Below are 18,269 nucleotides of genomic sequence, written 5' to 3' on the forward strand. Positions count from 1 at the left end.
TGGCTCCTACTATACTCTAAGGCAACATGGATATCAACATTTTACATGTTGTAATAAAAACAACATGAAGAAGAAAAACCTCCCACAAACAGTCACCAACTCACCAGTATGGTTATACACCACATCTGTGATGCACAGAATGTCCCACTCTGTCTTTAGCTTCTCCACCAGCGCCCCCACATCCGTCCAGTCGTAGCTGCGACCCGCCGGGCTGAACTCAGGGTTGACGCTCAGCTGGTCAGCTAAGGAGTAGCAGGACCTGGACTCCCCCAGAGTCTGCACTGGAGTGAAGTGGATCATGTTGTATCCTGGAAGACAAACCCACACACGTACTATTAATCCTTCTATACGGCATTTTGTTTGATAGTCCTGACATGTGATGAATCCCCTCACACACTGCACTGTGTCCATGTGATGTAGTACCTGCACACACACACACACACACACACACACACTGGAGGATTGAGTCCAGAGAGTTTAGGCCGATGACAGGAACCATGGTCGTCAATAACAACCAGATTTGCATGTGACTGAGTTTGCATTTTATAATTGAACACAAAAGAAAGAACCAGAGTCAGTGTGGCGCTCCATGCTAACCTACCCGACTCCTTGGCCACTCTAAGTCTATCTGGCCAGTCATCCAAGTGTCCCAGACATTTGGACAGGTAGGTCTGGATGGTGATGCAGTCTAACGGCAAAATATGATCGTCGGCCCCGACACGGAGAACTGGATCCACCACAGTATAACCTCCTCCTATACGCTCCGAGTCTCTGATGGAAAAAGATCAAATTTAACACAAATGAAATACAGCAGGTTAAACGTGTCATATCACAATATGATTGATAGACTGACACCATGTATTTACATTCTCTAGATAACAACAGTGAAAGAAGCGCAGGCTTATCTGAGAGCCACGAGTCCGTTTCAGATGATGATGGAGTACCTAACAGTGAGGATGAGGAGGTGATACTTGTGGCTGCTGATATGCAACCCAAAAGCAAACAAAGCATTTAAGTGAGTGTTGCTGGAGCACTTCCTACTTAGAGTCCATGACAGGAGGAGCAGAAAGGTGGATGGAAATGACTGATGTGGCTACACGATGGGAACGGAGGGCGAGTAGTTAAAACGCCTGAGCCAAGAAGCCACATCGCTGGGAGAGGTTTCACTTTAAAAATATGATTCAGACTGGGTTACATCACTTTAGATATTTTAATACTTAAAGTGTTAAGCAGTTATCTTACAGTTTTACTTCATTTGTTGGGAAAAAACTCAGTGCAGCGTTTAATACTTGACCATAATATTTTATTACGAGTTACATATACAAAGGTTAACTATGGCTTCCACGGGTTGCTGTGGGCTTTCCTTAGTATTAGGTATAGATACGTGATTCCCACTTTTATCTATCCATGGAGCCAAATAACACGCATCACTATTACTTCTAGATTCAACTGTTGTAATTCATCGTTAAAAAAGCCTCCAGTTGATTCACAATGCTGCAGGATGAGTACTGACAGGGACTACAAACAGCACACTTCTCCTATATTGGCTTCTCTTCATTGAATCTAATTTAAAATCCTTCTCACATACAAGGTCTTAAATAATCAGGCCCCATCTTATCTTAATGACCTTGTAGTACCATATCACCCTATTAGAGCACTTCGCTCTCACACTGCAGGCTTACTTGTTGTTCCTAGAGTATTTAAAAGTAGAATGGGAGGCAGAGCCTTCAGTTTTCAGGCGCCTCTTCTGTGGAACCAGCTTCCAATCCTCCCTTAGTTATGCTGCAATAGGCCTATCCCTTGGTGGAACAGAGCTTTGAGTTAGTGAACTGGACCTTTCAACCACATCTGTTGTTGGTGCGTCTTGGAGGATTTGATATAGACTGCTGAGCAGTACAGAGGTCCACAATTAAAACGATCTGTGAGAATGAATTTGCAGGATGTCTGTGCATTGCACCAGTACACTTTGTGCATGAACCCTGTCGAGTAAACTACACTGGTTTGTACTTGGCACTCCACCCACTGCTCTAAATGTTGTCTGAATATTACTGGATCCTTTCTGGATGGCGTTACACAGAAAAGCTAACTGAGGCTTCGAGATGTCAGAAACTATTTGGTGACATCAAAGTGGCGACATCCATTTTTCATTTACATGCTGTAGTAAATATGAGGGCAACCCCAAAAGTAAGGTCTCCTATTGTATTAGAAATACAAGCAACCGTTTATTTTCCATAGTATGTGCATCATTTTAAAGCTTAAAGACTTATTTATTTTCCTACATAATCGCCATTTCGGTCGATGCGCTTTTGTAGACGCTGTGACAGTTTTACAAAGCCCATGTCATAGCCGTTCGCTGCAGAATCGCCTTCCTGACAAATGTTTCTTCAACTTTGGGAACAGGTGGTAGTCACTGGGTGTGAAGTCCGGACTGTAAGGTGGGTGGCTGATGATGTTCCAACCAAAGTTTTGCAGGAGAGCGACAGGTGGACGGGTGACGTGTGGACACGTGGTATAACTGCAAATGAACGGTTCATATGCAGCTCCAGTTAAATAAATATTCTTAACATTGTCTCTAAATGTTACAAATCTGAAAGTGCTCAAATTAGTTAAACTCAATTTATTTATATAGCACCAAATCACAATTACCCCAAGGTGCTTTATATTGTAAGGTCGACCCTACAACAACACATACAGAGAAAACCCAACAATCATATGACCCCCTATGAGCAAGCACTTTGGCGACAGTGGGAAGGAAAAACTCCCTTTTAACAGGAAGAAACCTCCAGCAGAACCAGGCTCAGGGAGGGGCGGGGCCATCTGCTGTGATTGGTTGAGGTTGCTGGTCTAGTCTGCATGCCAAATATCCTTGGGCCAGATACAAACCCCAAGTGCTCTGGGAGATTGCTTTCAACTGAAATATTAATTTTTAACTTAAAAAATAGTTATAATTAGTTCCTGGTTTGATTTCCACCTAGCCAGACCTATTCAGCATGTTATTCCGGGACTGGCCGGCATCTCTGACTGACACCTTTATCACGCTGTTTCACAAAGTATTCACTTCTTCAACAATTTATAGAGTTCTACAATAATTTTAAATAAAAATGGACAAATGAAGAACAAACTGTCTAACATAAAGACATGCTGTCACAGGCTTTAGTGATAGCGTGGATGATTCCAACAAAATGATTTAACTGTTGGAATATTTTCCACTGCATTTTCCTGAATTCAGCTTTGACATTGAAACCCCGGATTCATAAAATGTGGGCGACTGTCAGGAGGGTCTTACACATATCCAAAGTAGTACTGATAGGACCCAGCCAACTTGAGGTCCAGAGAGCAGAACTTATCCGAGTCTTCTTCCTTTCCTGTTGGGTAGGTCCATTGCAAAACACGGAAGTTGTTTCGGTCAAACAGCTGTCCTTCAAGTGGATAGTTGGTGTGCACCATAACCTTCTTTCCCTGAAGGCTTGGACCGAGACGGAACTGCAGCTCAAACCCTGGGCAGACAGAAAAGTACGACACAAACTGAACAAACTGTGTTGGGAATTTGAATTGTAAAGAAAATTCCACTTTGTCTTCACCCTGTTAAAATGTCACAACAAGTCTGAAAAGATTCACTTCTTGCAGTAATCATTACTGCTACCCACATCCCTCACACACACACACACACACACACACACACACACACACACACACACACACACACACACACACACACACACACACAGTCATTAGCAGAAAACTGTAGGTCTTGTTGGTCCTACAGAGTTAGGACAGAGTTTAATTGTCTGTCTATAAATGGTCCCATATGACAGGCAGCCAACAAAATCCTTATAGGATGCAGAGCCCTCTAAATGCCAAGTGACACATCTCTTCAACCCTTTCAGCCAAGCCGACATGCACACAAACATTTCATGCATGCACAAACGCGCATACGCCGTGCATCCCAACTATCACCCAGAAAGACCACACTGTTCTCTGCACAGCACTCAGCCAGCAGCTGTGACTGACTGCAGAGATGCTCAGAGAAAACTACAGAGATCATTTTAGCAAAGTTACACAATGATTAAATCATTTTGCTGACCACCAATTGACACATTATTGCTAATGTGAATTACAATTTTACCTAACCTGTGTTTCCCCTCAGACAGCAGTTTCAATGCTCTGACCCCTGGAATACATTTGACTGACTCTCTAGTTTCACATTTCAGAGAACAGAGTCACCAATAACCAGAGTTTGTTCTTGGTGTTTGTGTTGTCAAAAGAGGAAAATCATTTTTAACCGTGGACAGGTTGACTGTAGGGCTACAATACCTCCTCAGTTACCTAGCTTGTTTCCCGACTGCTCAGGATGATTTGCTAGGGAACAGCTAATGGTGGCTAAGCTACCATCACCTTCACCTAGCTAGCTGCAGGATTTTCGAGGGTGAGAAGCCAGGTCTCCAATTCACTGAGCTTGGCCTCCAAAGCTGGAAACGCATCTTTAACACTAAATGAGGCTGAGGAATAACTACACATTTGATACACCGAGTAGGAAAGTGATGAAGGGTCACATGACAAAGCCACACCCAACTGATTTCAGCCAAGAGTTAAGCTAAAAGCTATGCTACACTAACAAATCCAAAAGACAACATGAGAAATAAGATAAATATAATTTTCAGAAAGTGTATTTCTGAGAAAGCATGTAAAGGCTGCACTATGAAATAAGACGTAGGAATGAGTGGACACGTGAACAAAATGAAATGGCTTTGGTTTATATTTTCCACATGACTTTGTATACATTCAGAAAAGCCCTTCCAAACTTGTGATTTTTATGAATGCTGTTACAAAAGCCAATAATGACAAAAATTCAAACAGTCGGTAATATTCCACATTGTGTTTAGACATGACACGTTTCAATACAGCCCCCTGATGTCAGTATAGATTACTACAGATGCAGATTAGAGGTTCCTGCTACGGTTAAACCAAAGCTTGCTGCTTTATCTCTATACAGTACATGTCTTTCTACAAAACTTTTTAAAATGAGACGTAACCAAGAAGTGTTGAAGCTGAACCTTGGTACCTTCCACATAAAACAATGGTTCCCTCAATTCCTTTCCTCAGAGTGAGGACTATAGCTCATCAGTATAACACTGGTATATATTCCTTATGCAAACAGAAAAAGATCGGATCAGTGCATCCGATCTTTAACAAATATATAACAACCTGCAACTGCATCTGCTTACAGTAATGCAATAACCACCATTCTTCCAATGCAGACGTCTGTGCCATTTTCTCACCGTCATAACACTGACAGGCCACGCATGACTGTTTCAGTCTTATCCCCTTATGTTTCATTTAAACTGTTTAACCTACATTTATCTGAGCCATGTCCAACACGAACAAGTATAAATGCAACTAACAAACAAACAAAACACATGGATTTTTGCATTTGTAGGGATTGTTGCAGAATTTTTAAAGGTTTATGCTTCGTCTTGCATTGAAACCAAGGAATAATGTCTACGCTGTGTGTCTGGATAGGTCTTCAACAGTGATTTACTGACTATTTGGCTCAATATTAATACAAATATATATGTGGATTGAACATTTCCGACCTTTTCAACAGAAACAACAGCAAGACACAATTTCCTGCACAATTTTGCTCAAAAGCAGCTAATCGGAGGTACTTTTACACCACCATCCAAATAGACCAAAGTGACCCTGCAAGTTTTCCTGATTCAAATTTTCAATGTATAAAATTGGTAGCATATAAAAACATTAACAACCAACTTAGCAGCTTAGCAGATGGAGCCACTGCAGCATAATCCCACTGCATAATATTAAAACAGTGTATTAAATGCAGGATTTTATAAAGTAATTGCTATTGAACAGTGCAGTACATTCAGTAATACAGTCAGGTTTCTTACCTTGCTCGAGTCTGAACAGAGTTCTCTCTAAATTCTGCTTGTCGTTGAGCATGAGGACTCTAATCTGCTTCAGGTGTTGAGGCAACATACTGTGAGAATCGGTTCAGATTTATACTGATCCCTGCCCTCCTGTCAGGACAAAAACAGGCAGGTTACTACGTGACCTACAGTGAAACACATTTTCTAACTAAACACAGTGCCATCTGTCCAATCAGCAAAATTCCACTCTGTGGAGCAATGCAGCAGCAGGAATCTTAATATTGGAAGTGTATGTGCCATATCAGCATTGCAGTCCAATTGGCCTCAGGTAGCACCAAGTCTAATGGAAAAATCCAAGCTCAAAACTTTGGTTTAATAACTACAAAGTTCTTAAACACTGTATTGACAGAGAGGTGCAGAGTCTTAAAGGCTTGTCTTTGTGCCTGCTGTCTTTAAAAACTGGCTGATGTTGATGATTAAAAATCACAATTTGTTTGTTCCTCCAGGAAAGATGGTTTTATAAAAAGTGTCAACTCAATAAATAAACACTTTTTCCAGCTATTCATTGGAAAATCGATGCGTCACAGATATACAGCACTCACTGGTATCTTTAAATGGCATCTCGTTTTCCAGTATGCCATTATCAGACTGAAGGGTGAGTTTCTTCATCCCTACTGTGAACCTCTAAAAGTTAAATACAATCAGTTGTTTCAGAGTGTAGTTCCTCACTGCCACTGTGCTCATAATCACATTACATTTTGTTATTTACCAATAAATTTCAACAGGTATCAAAATCTTTTCCAACAAATAGCAGATAATGTTTCAGTAACTGAAAAGCATGACTGCTAACATATACTACTTTACATTTACTGTGAGTTTGGTTTCAGCACTTTCTAATCTTTGTTACACGCCATGTTACAAAAGCAGGATCACAGAGATTCCCGGATGGCAAACAGAGAAAACACCAAGATATCAGCAACAAATCCTTCAAGTCATGGAAATCGTGAAGCCTGGGTTCCATGGATCCGACATGTTTTTAAGCCCGCTGTAGAGTTGCTTGATCAGGTACAGATTTGGGGAGTTAGGAGGCAAAGTCAACAACTCCCTCCTGTCTCCTGCACATACACAAATCCACTGTTCTGTCTGTACTACTACACACTCAGTAATTAGCCTTGTAGTGAGTGGATGGCACTACAATAATCATGGAGATTCGGGTTTCCCTGGCAACTGGCATGATGACAACAAAGGGTGATGTGGTTAAAAGGAAAAAAAAAAACACTTCAGGTAGTGAGTTTATTAAGACATGCTTTAAGCAATCCATTCTTACACAAAGTGAGGAAGTTCAGGCCTCATTTCACATAACATACAGCAAGTAACTACAGTTAGTTTAAACTGACAATGACTCATGAATTTGGACATCAGCTATCCGCGGTCAATGATCTTGTGATCCAACTGTGAACCTTGTTTTTTTTACACCATAAAAAATATATTTTTAAAAGAATATTTCACAGCACTTCCTACCAATCAGATCTACAGTATAAAATACATGTTTAACTGATTGCAAAGTAAAGCCCATTAAACACCCGACAGAGACACTACAGTACGCGGATATAATGAGTCTTAATATTCCTGCTGTTTTAACAAATGCTTTAGATTTGAATTCAGGGATTACTGCAATGTAACTGCAAACCTCGCTGTGCACTGACTGGAGCAGGTTAACGCATCTGAAGTCACTGAACCCCACTGACCCCTCTTCCGAGTCTGCGCAGTGCTTCGAGGTGGCCAGGACAAGGTCAGGAATTCTGCCGTTAATGTCACAGCATCTATTTTTAAAAGCGTCCAGCTCATTCGGTACACTGGGTCCACGCCATTACAAACCCACAGAGACGTACATTTACATGACGTTAGTAAGCATTTGCAACGGAAAAACACGAGTCTGCACAAGTCTGCACAGCTAACGTCCTTCGTGGGGCTGCGCTCAGTTTAAAGGCGAGCTCGTTTATTGTCGCCTTGCTTTGCTGCACAGCACCAGTGTTTAACTATTTCACAGTTCGGCACAGCGTGACTGAAGAAACACGGCCAACAAAACAGCTGAATTACTGTGTTTCACACGGTGTGACAGCCTGCACACACACACGGTCAGCCAGTAGCACAGCGCGCTGTGGTGGGCGGTGCTGTCAAGCGACAATTTCACTGCGGAAAATAACACAGCACAGCGATTTGGCCCCAATATTTCAATAATAACCCGCATTTACAAGCTAACGAGGTCAGCGGGGACAGATGAATGAAAATGCTGTTTACCAGCAAAGCAGCTGACACTGCGTTTAACCACACTAGGCTCTAAAAGTGAACAGACAACTGCAACGTGAAAAGGGTCACGTTACAAACAACATCACGACCGTTAGTTAAGCAAACGTCGCCGAGCTAACGTAGCTAGCAACTTGTCTTCCAAGCTAGCATCGTCATCGTCTAACAACACGAGCAAAGGCAAAACGCATTCAAATGTCCACGCCGTTCACCTGTCCGCTGTGTGTCCGGGGTCCGTCACAGCAACAGAACAGTTTGTGGTAGTTTCCCGGATAGACAGCAGCTGTAGGGAAGGGGCGTGGCCTACAGACCGGGGCGGAATTTATTACCGTACAGTTCAGTGCTTTTACCGTAATGATGCGAAAAAACGAGCAATAAACGTGTAAAGCGAATTTTCCGATTTGAAAGCCCTATTTAACAAAAACAGCCCACAAAGATTTGAGCTAAAGTAGAAGTATAGGTTTGTCTTTATATATAGCACTGTGCAAAAGCTTTATGCTTTGTTTCCCACAGCCAGCGTCCGCAGCACAACACCGGCTAAACTTGTTAGTTTGAAGTGTTGTGGTGAAGTTTACTGTGTTGGGCTGGTGCAAGGCAGGCTGCGGTGTTAATGACCAATATTAGGTATTATAATACTAGACTGGATCTGTCTGTTTTTATCCTGTTGGATTTACCTAATCCACAAAGAGCAGTAAATAGAGCGGGTTAGTCTGTACGCAAAGAAGAAAAATATAGAGGAGTTCACATTATACATATTTATATGTCTTATTTTTATTTATTTGCTGCACACCAGCTGTTAGGTTTCCCCCACCCACTAATTCCCAGGTTAACCCCTGGGCACAATGTGTCTGCTCCTGTTAACACGGGTGTCTGAGACTGACACTTTTAAGAAATGCTGATAATAAAAGCTTTATTTTGTGGCGTGTCTACTTTATTGGGCAGAAGCAGTAGTAGACAGAAGACACAGCAGAGACCTGTGGGGCATGACCTGCAGGAAAGAGCCGAAACTGGACTCGATGCATGGCCACTGCAAAAACAATATGTGGTACATGTTCTAACAGCTGTTGGTATTGTTATTTGCAACATTTGCACTGAAAAGAGTGAAAGAGTTGATGCTTCTTTAACTTAGGAGCATGTATGTCCCTCTGTCTTCTTTCATCTCTTGTCTCACCTTCACTTCTCACTGGGTTTGCCAGTAGTTAACATTTATTTTGTCAGCCTCTTTGCTGTCATATCTACCCTTCTGATCAGGTACTAGTCTTGTCAAGGATAAATAGATGTAAGTGGTTGAATTGAGTTCAGTGTATGATAATGTAATAACAGATCTTTAGGTTTATCTGCTGTTGTAAGCACTGTGTAGCCATTTCATGCTCAGTTTATGCATCTAATGAGATTTACACAGTGCCAATGTCGTCCATTCAAGTCCCTTTATCCAACTGTCTCGGGCCTTTTTGGTCACCTACTATATTATAGATATATTATTCCTTAATGGAGACTTAATGGAGCAACTTTGTCCACTTACTACAGATCCACAGGTTGTGCTGGGGGCATTGCAACTGTTCATGAGAATCACCTCCATCCTGTCTTTTTTCTGCTTCAATTTCTAACAAACATTTACAGTTGTGTGAAAAAGTGTTTGCCCCCTTCCTGATTTCATATTTTGTTTGTATGTTTGTCACACTTCAATGTTTCAGATCATCAAAAATTTAAATATTAGACAAAGATAACAGAAGTCAACACAAAATGCAGCTTCTAAATGAAGGTTTTTATTATTAAGGGGAAAAAATCCAAACCTACGTGACCCTGTGTGAGACCAGTGAAACCGGTTCATCAGAAATTCTGCTCCCAGGTCTAAAATGAACATAAGAAATACACAGTACATATAGTTATAATTATAGAAGTTATAGTATATTATATATAAATGTACCTGTCCACTTGTTGGTTACATACTCACGTGGAGGCAGGGACCTCACAGAGGAAGCATTACTCCCAACCTATCATAAGATTGTGTTGTACATTGTTATATATAGTTTTCTTTATTAATAAAAACATCAATAAGTCACAAACAACAGTAGAACACACCATGGTATATGTTTAAACAAGGAAGACTTATTCATCAAAATTATTGATTATTAAAATAGACATAACATCATTTTTTCACCCCCAAAAACTTCAGCTCTGTGGGCAATCATAATGAAGCAGTTCATTAGACGTTGTAGATTCAAGCTGCGCTTCATACTTTTGGCCACCAGATGTCACCAAAGAGGCTTGTGTTGAAAAGCTTGGAGTAATGAACCGCTTTTCACTACAAGCTTCAGTGTTTCAGCCTCATTTGGCCATCACTGCAGTTAACTAAAAACCTTTATTGCACTGTAGCAAATATACTAAATACAAAAACCAAAAACAGGAATAATGAGACAGATACAGAGACACGGAGACATGACTGACTAGGGGGAAAAACAGAAAACACCCAGGCACAGGAGATGCACAAACACAGAGACAAGAGTGACGTGAAACATGGAGCACAGGGAAGGCACAGGAACAGAAATCTGGAAACTAGCAACTATGGATATAACACACACACACAGAACAATAAGGAGAACCAAGACCAAGAATAACAACAAATCAAAGACTATAACTTCAACCAGAATCATACTGGGTCACAGACCCAGTAGTCGTAGTCGCTCAGCAGGATCGCTGATATGGTGGAAGCACACAGGTGGTATCAGATCAGACGCTCTAGCTTGTATCTGTAATTGGATGTATCGAATTTTCCGTTATAACTCATGACATGTTAATTTATAAGGTTAGCCATTATGATAGGAACATTAAAAGCTTCCTGTTAGTGTTTTCAGTGTTGTTTCTTGCAGTTTCGCTGAACATTTGAAAATTAATATTAACACAGATATTTTGTGCATTCTTTTCTAGGAGGGTTGTAGTGACCTTTGCATTAAAAAGGACAAATTCTATACATTCAGGACTTAAATGAAACTATTGTTTGAGAGATGTGACAAATATGAAAGATTTGTTTAACTGAGATGGAAATACCACAACATACAATAATACAATTATAATAACAATAGCAGCATATGTTTTTAACCAGCATATTATAGCATAATGCTAAAGTATTTTACTTATTTTACTGTAGTTTTTTCATTTTGCTCTCTCTCTCTGTTTGAGTGTTGGTGTTGTGTTTCAGGGACAGGTGCTCCTCTGGTTTCCCACCCTTGGATTCAGCATAACTACAAACTCATCTGTTGGTAATGACCTGATTCCTACTGTCTCCATACCTGCCTCTTGCTTTATTTTGCTCTGCTCTTATCTTACTTTCTTTTCTCACCTGTGCAGAAAACCTCAGAAGCAGAATCTGACTGAGTTGTAGGAGAGAGATTCCCGAGAGGAGATCATACTGTGCATGTGTCTGTGGGAGCCCGGGCATTGCTATCTCAAACTTCCTAAATGCACCTTTAACTATTGCACATAAACGTGATGAACTTTTCTTCCACACTAAGCCCATACTGGTTATGACAGAACAATTAGGTCAGAAAATGACGTCTGCAGAGTGCTCGCTCTGTAAGAACACCAGCTAAAATATGCGCCGTCACAGCTGTAGACAACAGGATGTGATTGGAGGTATGTTAATATCGTCAGCTGCAGTCAGTACCCAGCCTCAGCTTTTGTTTGCGACCACCTGAACATCTAGGGAGAGCTCTTCCCACTCCAGAAGTACTCAGTGGTGAGTTGGATGAAGGTGGAGGATTCTCAGTGTTTTTGGTGTTTAGACAACAGAGTCAAACCTGTGCTCCATGTAGTGCAAAGACTGCCTGGTCTTGCTGCGTGGACACTCTTTGAGGTGGGTAACTTCACTACCAGGTCCTTTCTCTGTCCACGTGCTCACCTGACTTCCATCCTGAGTAAAATTCCCGGATGGCAGCCTGGCTGCTAAATTAGACATCCCATTGGAGGATTTACATGGACCCTTACAGGTTTCAGCACCTTCTTGGTATCGTTCACAGAACACAGTCTCTCACTCTCTCTGTCTGTTAATCACTCATATCAGATGAGTTGTACATTTTTGAAGCCCCTGATGCACCTGTCATAACCGGCAAAGACGGAGTAGATGTGCACCTGTCTGTTTTACTGGATTACACATAGGTGCAGTCCAAAGTCACAACTGTCCTTGCTAATGTATCAAATGATTTTACAACTTGGTGACATTCAGTTTTCAACATGGCCACGGTGGTTAGCAAGATGAAACTCATCAGTGTCAGGCCAAATCACTGAGGCTTGTTTACTTGCTAATGCTAGCTGTGCTTCCATACAAAGTGCAGATTGTTACTGATCTTAGATCAGTGAAAGCTGAGCAGCAGCAGCTTGCCTCCCAGCAGTTTAGAATAAAAGACCAGTGCTTTATCCACAAGTTTATGTGCAAGCCACCAGAACAAAGTTAATGGGCTCTCAGCTTACTCAGCTCTAGTCTTTGTTGCCTATGGGATTGAAATAAGCGTAGCTTTCAGCGGCAGTAGACGACTGTGGCTAAAGGCTGGTTGCATATATTAATTGACAGACAAGAAGCTTTATGAAAGCGCTGCTTCGGATGAAAGGAGATGGCTTTGGCCATGTCCACACTTACGTTTTTGTTTGAAAACGCATCTTTTTCTCTCTGTTTTGGCCTCCCGTCCACACTGAGACGGCATTTTCAGTCAAGGAAAACGCAGCGTTTTGAAAACGCTCTCCAAAGCGGATACATTTGAAAACGCCGTTTTTGCGTCACAGTGTGGACAGTGAACCCGGAGCCTTTTCGAAAACAATGACACATTTTAGTCATGTGATGCAGTCATGTGACCAATTATACTAAGATAGTGGAGGGCGTTATACAGCAGTTGTTTTGTTTGCTCTCAATTTTGACAGCCCTATTAAAGATTAATATCAGTTTGTACATGCTCCAGATATGTCATGGTTCTCAAGATCTGGAGAGGTTGAGGTGTGTTTTTTGTCTTCGCCTCTCCCACCAGGGCGGAACTGGACCTGCCCTCAACACACACCTGTGGCTCATTTACACTGATGCTGGCAGACTACTTAAGATGGCAAGAGAGCCTGCTTCCTCGCTGGATTGTCACACTACCCAGCTGTGCGTGACAGAACGACTCACCCATAATGAACCCAGCTGACAGAGCACAGAGGAAAATGTTCTGGACTTGTAGCTGGTGATGTCAAAGCAAAGCTTTACGAAGCTCTGAGGCTTTTTGAAACACGGTGTCAAAACTTGGTTCTTTACTGGAAGCTTTACCGTTTACACTCATGGGCGTCATCTAGTTCAATTCAATTTTATTTATATAGCGCCAAATCACAGCAACAGTCTCCTCAAGGCGCTTTATATCTAGTGGCAGCATTAGTTGTTGCACAGCCAAAGGAATCTTTGTGATTCACATTTCAAATGTATTATAAAATCCAAACTAATGGAGGGAGAACGACTCAAATATCCTGGAAATATGACCTTTTTTTTCTTTTCTTTTTTTTATTTTTAGGTTTTTGGATCCCGTATTAAAGAATCTACCTGAGTAATCTATAAAATAATCAAATAGACCAAAACATTGTAAATTACATAATGGACAGTGAAGATGTTTTTACATAATGCAAAGGCCTTTTTATTTATTTAGTTCTGACTTTGTTTGGTGTACTGGATATTTTCTTTGGTACTGTGTTTGGTGTACTGGATATTTTCTTTGGTACTGTGTTTGGGGTACTGGATATTTTCTTTGGTACTGTGTTTGGGGTACTGGATGTGTGTGCTTATGTAACTCAGGTGTTTTGACTGAGAAATGATAACCATTCCACAGTGGATGGGCTTACATGGTATCTCCCTTGCTGAGACAACTCCCCCGGCCTTTGAGAACACTTTTTTGCAAGGACCAGAAGAAGCTGGTGGGCGTTTATCAATATGCGTACTTGTGCGTACTTGCGTTCTCGTGTACTCGTGATACGTCATCAGTCGGAGACCAAGTACTGTTCCAATTCGAAGTACGCATCAAGCCGAGAACGCGAAAAAGTCCCGGATGTGTTCTCGATCCGCCCGTTTTATCGAGCATGCATCGGTGTGGACTTGGGACAGCTATATATCCCAGAATGCATTTCGTCCAAAACTCAACAGCGGACTCCCGGCACATCGTCCCCCCCCCCCCCGCGGACTTCTCACTACTCAGGTTAAAGAAACTCCAGCAGCTGTCTATAGTATTGAGTGTCCACTAGAATAGAAATAAAAGCGTTCTAACATCTCACCTGCTTGTTTTTATTAAGGTATGTACACGTATGTACATGTACACTATTTTTATTAATAGAGGTTTCACTACTGAGGTTAAAAATGATATATAAGTCACTTAGATCACTTCTAAATGTTAATGTTTGGTTTATTTCAGTGTTTTATCTGTCCCTGAGTAAACCGGTTTGGCTGTGATTAAAGTTAAGCTTCATAACATGTTACTCACAGTTAAATTAAGAGGGGACGGCAGTGAAAACTCCGGACCTGTGACATCACGTACGCAGGTGTTCCAATTGTACATATCGCAAGTCCGTGCTCGCGTTCTCAGCGGGTACGTACTCCCGTGTGTTCTCGGCGAGTACGTACTCACCGAGAACACACGGGAGTACGTACTCACGTACTTGGACATTGATAAACGGCCATCGTCACCAGGAACTGTTTGGCCAACTGAAACAAGCATCTGCAGTTGCACGTCTGGACCAAGAAGTGTCCACAGGTTCATACAGTTTATCAGTTGGTATTCTGCTTAAATTTTGATCAAGGTAAATGGCCTGCATTTGTATAGCGCTTTACTAGTCCCTAAGGACCCCAAAGTGCTTTACACATCCAGTCATCCACACATTCACACACTGGTGATGGCAAGCTACATTGTAGCCACAGCTGACCTGGGGCGCACTGACAGAGGCGAGGCTGCCGGACACTGGCGCCACCGGGCCCTCTGACCAGTGGCGGTCCTAGCCTGTTACACCCCCCCCCCCCCCCCCCCCCCCACACACACACACACACATATGAAGAGAGAGAGAGTATGCATAGCATGCAAACGGCTACCAAACAGACATCATAATTCGTCATACAATGAGAACAGGACAAATCAACAATTGACACTGACTAATTAATATTATATTATTGTATATATTGTTTGGAGTTTAGTCTGTTACTGTTACTATTTTTACCATTTCTTCTTGGAGGAACTGTAACCCACATAATTTCCTTAGGGATTAAGAAAGTATTCTGATTCTTAATGTTTTAGGATACATGACCTGCCATTATCCAATCACACAGCTGCTTACTTGTAGCTTTTGCTCGCTTCTCCTTGTAGGAGCCATAATTAAATGTATTGAATTTTAATGATCACTGGGTTTTCATTTGTTTGGTTGCTATGGTGATGTGTAACGGGAGTCACGTGGGTGCTAGCGGTGACATTAAGAGGGCGTTGTCAGTCTGTCTTTCACTGGTTTGATTTTGACAGAGAGGAGGGCTGGGTAGCCGTAGTTTTTGTTGACCGCAGCACAACGAGTTTCCCCTTGTTGCATTAGAGCTGTGATGTTTTAAGAGTTTGAATCGCGAGCCGATCACATTGCTCTGTAAACTTTTCAAGCACTTTAATAAACAAACAAGCAATTCCACCTCTCGCATTATTGCGTAAAGTTGACAGCGCGTCAGGCAAATAGGCTCAGTCCCCGGCCTCTAGCGACTGTGGAAGTCGCTACACTCCTCTTCTTTTCTCTTTATTTAAACTTTAAAAACGGGTTGTGTGTGAGACTTTAAAGCAACAAAATATAAAATATACATTTTAAATTGTTATTGATCCCTTTACCCCTGGTCCTAAAGTGTATATTTATTTTCTTACTCTTAAATATTTATTGTTTGTTTACTTGCACTGCTGTAACTGGAGCCTCGTCGTCTCGTCTCTCTATATACTGGACTGTATGTAGCGGAGATGACAATAAAGTTTACTTTGACTTCAGCAGCGAGCAGGCGCACCGAGGGCTCTCGCGCTCACTTATAGAATTTCGATAAAACATCGGTGCAAATTATAAGTCTGTATCATAATGTCTGCTGTTTTCGTGTTTGTTGGTTTGTTTTTATTTTGTTTTATTTTGCGAGTTGGTTATTAGACGCTGCTCCAGCCAGCCAGAGAATCCCCCGCCGCCCCGCCCTCTCCTCCCTGTGCCGCAAGCAGCAGGGGCACCTCGCAAACGGAGGGCGCCCTTACTCCCAGCAAATGGGCGATAGAAAACCGATCGGTGCCTATGCCATTCCCAATATGCGCTGGCAGCATGAGTACGAGCAATTTTTTTTTTTGCCGATGCCCGTGATGCCGCCCCCCACCACGATGCCGCCCCGGGCAACCGCCCGTATCTCTGACCACCACCAGTAGGCAACGGGTGAAGTGTCTTGCCCAAGGACACAATGACCGAGACTGTCGGAGCCGGGGCTCGAACCGGCCACCTTCCGATTACAAGACGAACTGCCAACTCTTGAGCCACGATCGTCCCTAGTTTAACATTTTATTGAGGGCATGTCTACGATCGAGCTACCAGAGAAAACTACATTAAAATGAACTGAAGCAAAGTAGAAACCTGTTCTGTGGTCAGATTAATTGAAATGTGAAATTCTTTTTGGAAAATGTTTCTATGTCCTTTGGAGTAAACAGTGCTATCAGTGCTGCATCTCTGATGGAACTGAAACACATTAGTACTTAGAGTTGTTTTCTTATTTTACTGTTTGCATTTAAAGAGAAGTTATCTTTAAATCTCGTTGTACTGTGTACAATGACAATAAAGGGAATTCAGTTCATACATAAGATCCAGTTCAGATGCTTGATATTGTGAGAATAACACAGAAAAGGGCCTGTGGTGTGTTGGTTATACTATATACTCCTTCAGGACACTTTCATCATGGTGACAGCTTAATGTTTTATTTCATATCACTGATATTTTCATGTTCCATCCTGAGGCCTGGCTGACACTCTCTGTTACTATTCTGAATTCAGAAAAAAAACCCTCCATTGATGTGCTTGACGTGACATCAGAGATTATATAACATTCTTAACCCAACATTACATAGAAACCAGCACGCAAGTACCAGCTTTTTCAAGCCTTACATGAAGCACAAGGACTGCAAAGAAACTTTGAACATAAAAAACATTAAATCTCAGCGTTGCAGGGACCATGCGTTGCCAGGAGATTATCAAGTTTTAGCATACAGAAATCCTCTGGCTGGATGAGAGAGTAGCAGATGACAGATGTGCCTCTCTCTCTCTCTGTTGGAGAAAGAGAGAGAGAGACAGCGAGAGCATCATTTGCTATGTAGCCTGTAAAAAGTGAGTCAGTATGAGAGTGTGAGGCTGAACATGTGTGTGCCACCAGTGTCGCAAAGGCTGCTGTTTTCTGATTGGCTGCTGCCCACACATACTCAGAATGCACCCTGCTGGCAGTGAGATATATGGACGAGAGAATGAGAGACTCGGGGTTAGAGGGAACGTGGAAAGACCAGAATAACATCAGGGGCAACAGAAAGAGTTAAAGAAGCAGAAAGATAAGCTCATTTATCAGTTTCAGAGTAGTCTCATCAACCACAATCAGCACTCCAACAGCAGGAAAAGCAGGTAAGAATCAGCCCTTCTTCAATTTTGTGCCTGCCTTTAAAGTTTTCTGAAAGCCTGATCGCATGCTGACAACAATGTGAACTAACAGGTGCTGAAATCATTCTTTGTTGGGACCAGGGATTTTTCTATTTTCAGTAAGAACTCCATCCCAAGTGTTGTGAAGCTGAAAAGTCCCTTACGTGTAAGAGAAAAAGTAGTATTTGAATATAATTTTATATTGTAGGTCTGTGTTTAATTGATAACTGAAGTTGATGGAACAGAGCTAATGGAAGAAGAATAAAATAAACAAAGATAAACATAAAATAAAATATATACAGAATAAAAAGCACAGACAGTGCAGCTGTGGAGCAGAGGAAAGTTACAAAGAGCTGAAGTGAAACTGAGTGTAAAATACAAAAAATGTGTCCACTGTTGTAGTTTTCATACA

The 18,269-nt window shown here is 41.8% G+C and overlaps 2 protein-coding genes across 2 annotated transcripts in view; one reads left to right on the forward strand and one right to left on the reverse strand.

The window, feature by feature from the left end:
* Window positions 1–8,491, reverse strand: part of agla (amylo-alpha-1, 6-glucosidase, 4-alpha-glucanotransferase a) — a 29,490-nt gene extending 20,999 nt beyond the window's left edge. Inside the window, exons 1-5 of the mRNA XM_063462683.1 lie at window positions 8,405–8,491; window positions 5,907–6,035; window positions 3,287–3,497; window positions 602–771; window positions 105–308 (exon numbers count right to left, since the gene is read on the reverse strand). Coding sequence (XP_063318753.1) covers window positions 105–308; window positions 602–771; window positions 3,287–3,497; window positions 5,907–5,994 — 673 coding nt within the window. The 5' untranslated portion in view covers window positions 5,995–6,035; window positions 8,405–8,491. The remainder of the gene's footprint in view (window positions 1–104; window positions 309–601; window positions 772–3,286; window positions 3,498–5,906; window positions 6,036–8,404) is intronic.
* Window positions 8,492–17,554: 9,063 nt separating this feature from the next.
* Window positions 17,555–18,269, forward strand: part of LOC134617400 (uncharacterized) — a 42,882-nt gene continuing 42,167 nt past the window's right edge. Inside the window, exon 1 of the mRNA XM_063462630.1 lies at window positions 17,555–17,842. The gene's annotated coding sequence lies outside the window, so the exon portion shown is untranslated. The remainder of the gene's footprint in view (window positions 17,843–18,269) is intronic.

Source organism: Pelmatolapia mariae, linkage group LG18, assembly GCF_036321145.2.
Source record: "Pelmatolapia mariae isolate MD_Pm_ZW linkage group LG18, Pm_UMD_F_2, whole genome shotgun sequence".
Taxonomy (NCBI): domain Eukaryota; kingdom Metazoa; phylum Chordata; class Actinopteri; order Cichliformes; family Cichlidae; genus Pelmatolapia; species Pelmatolapia mariae.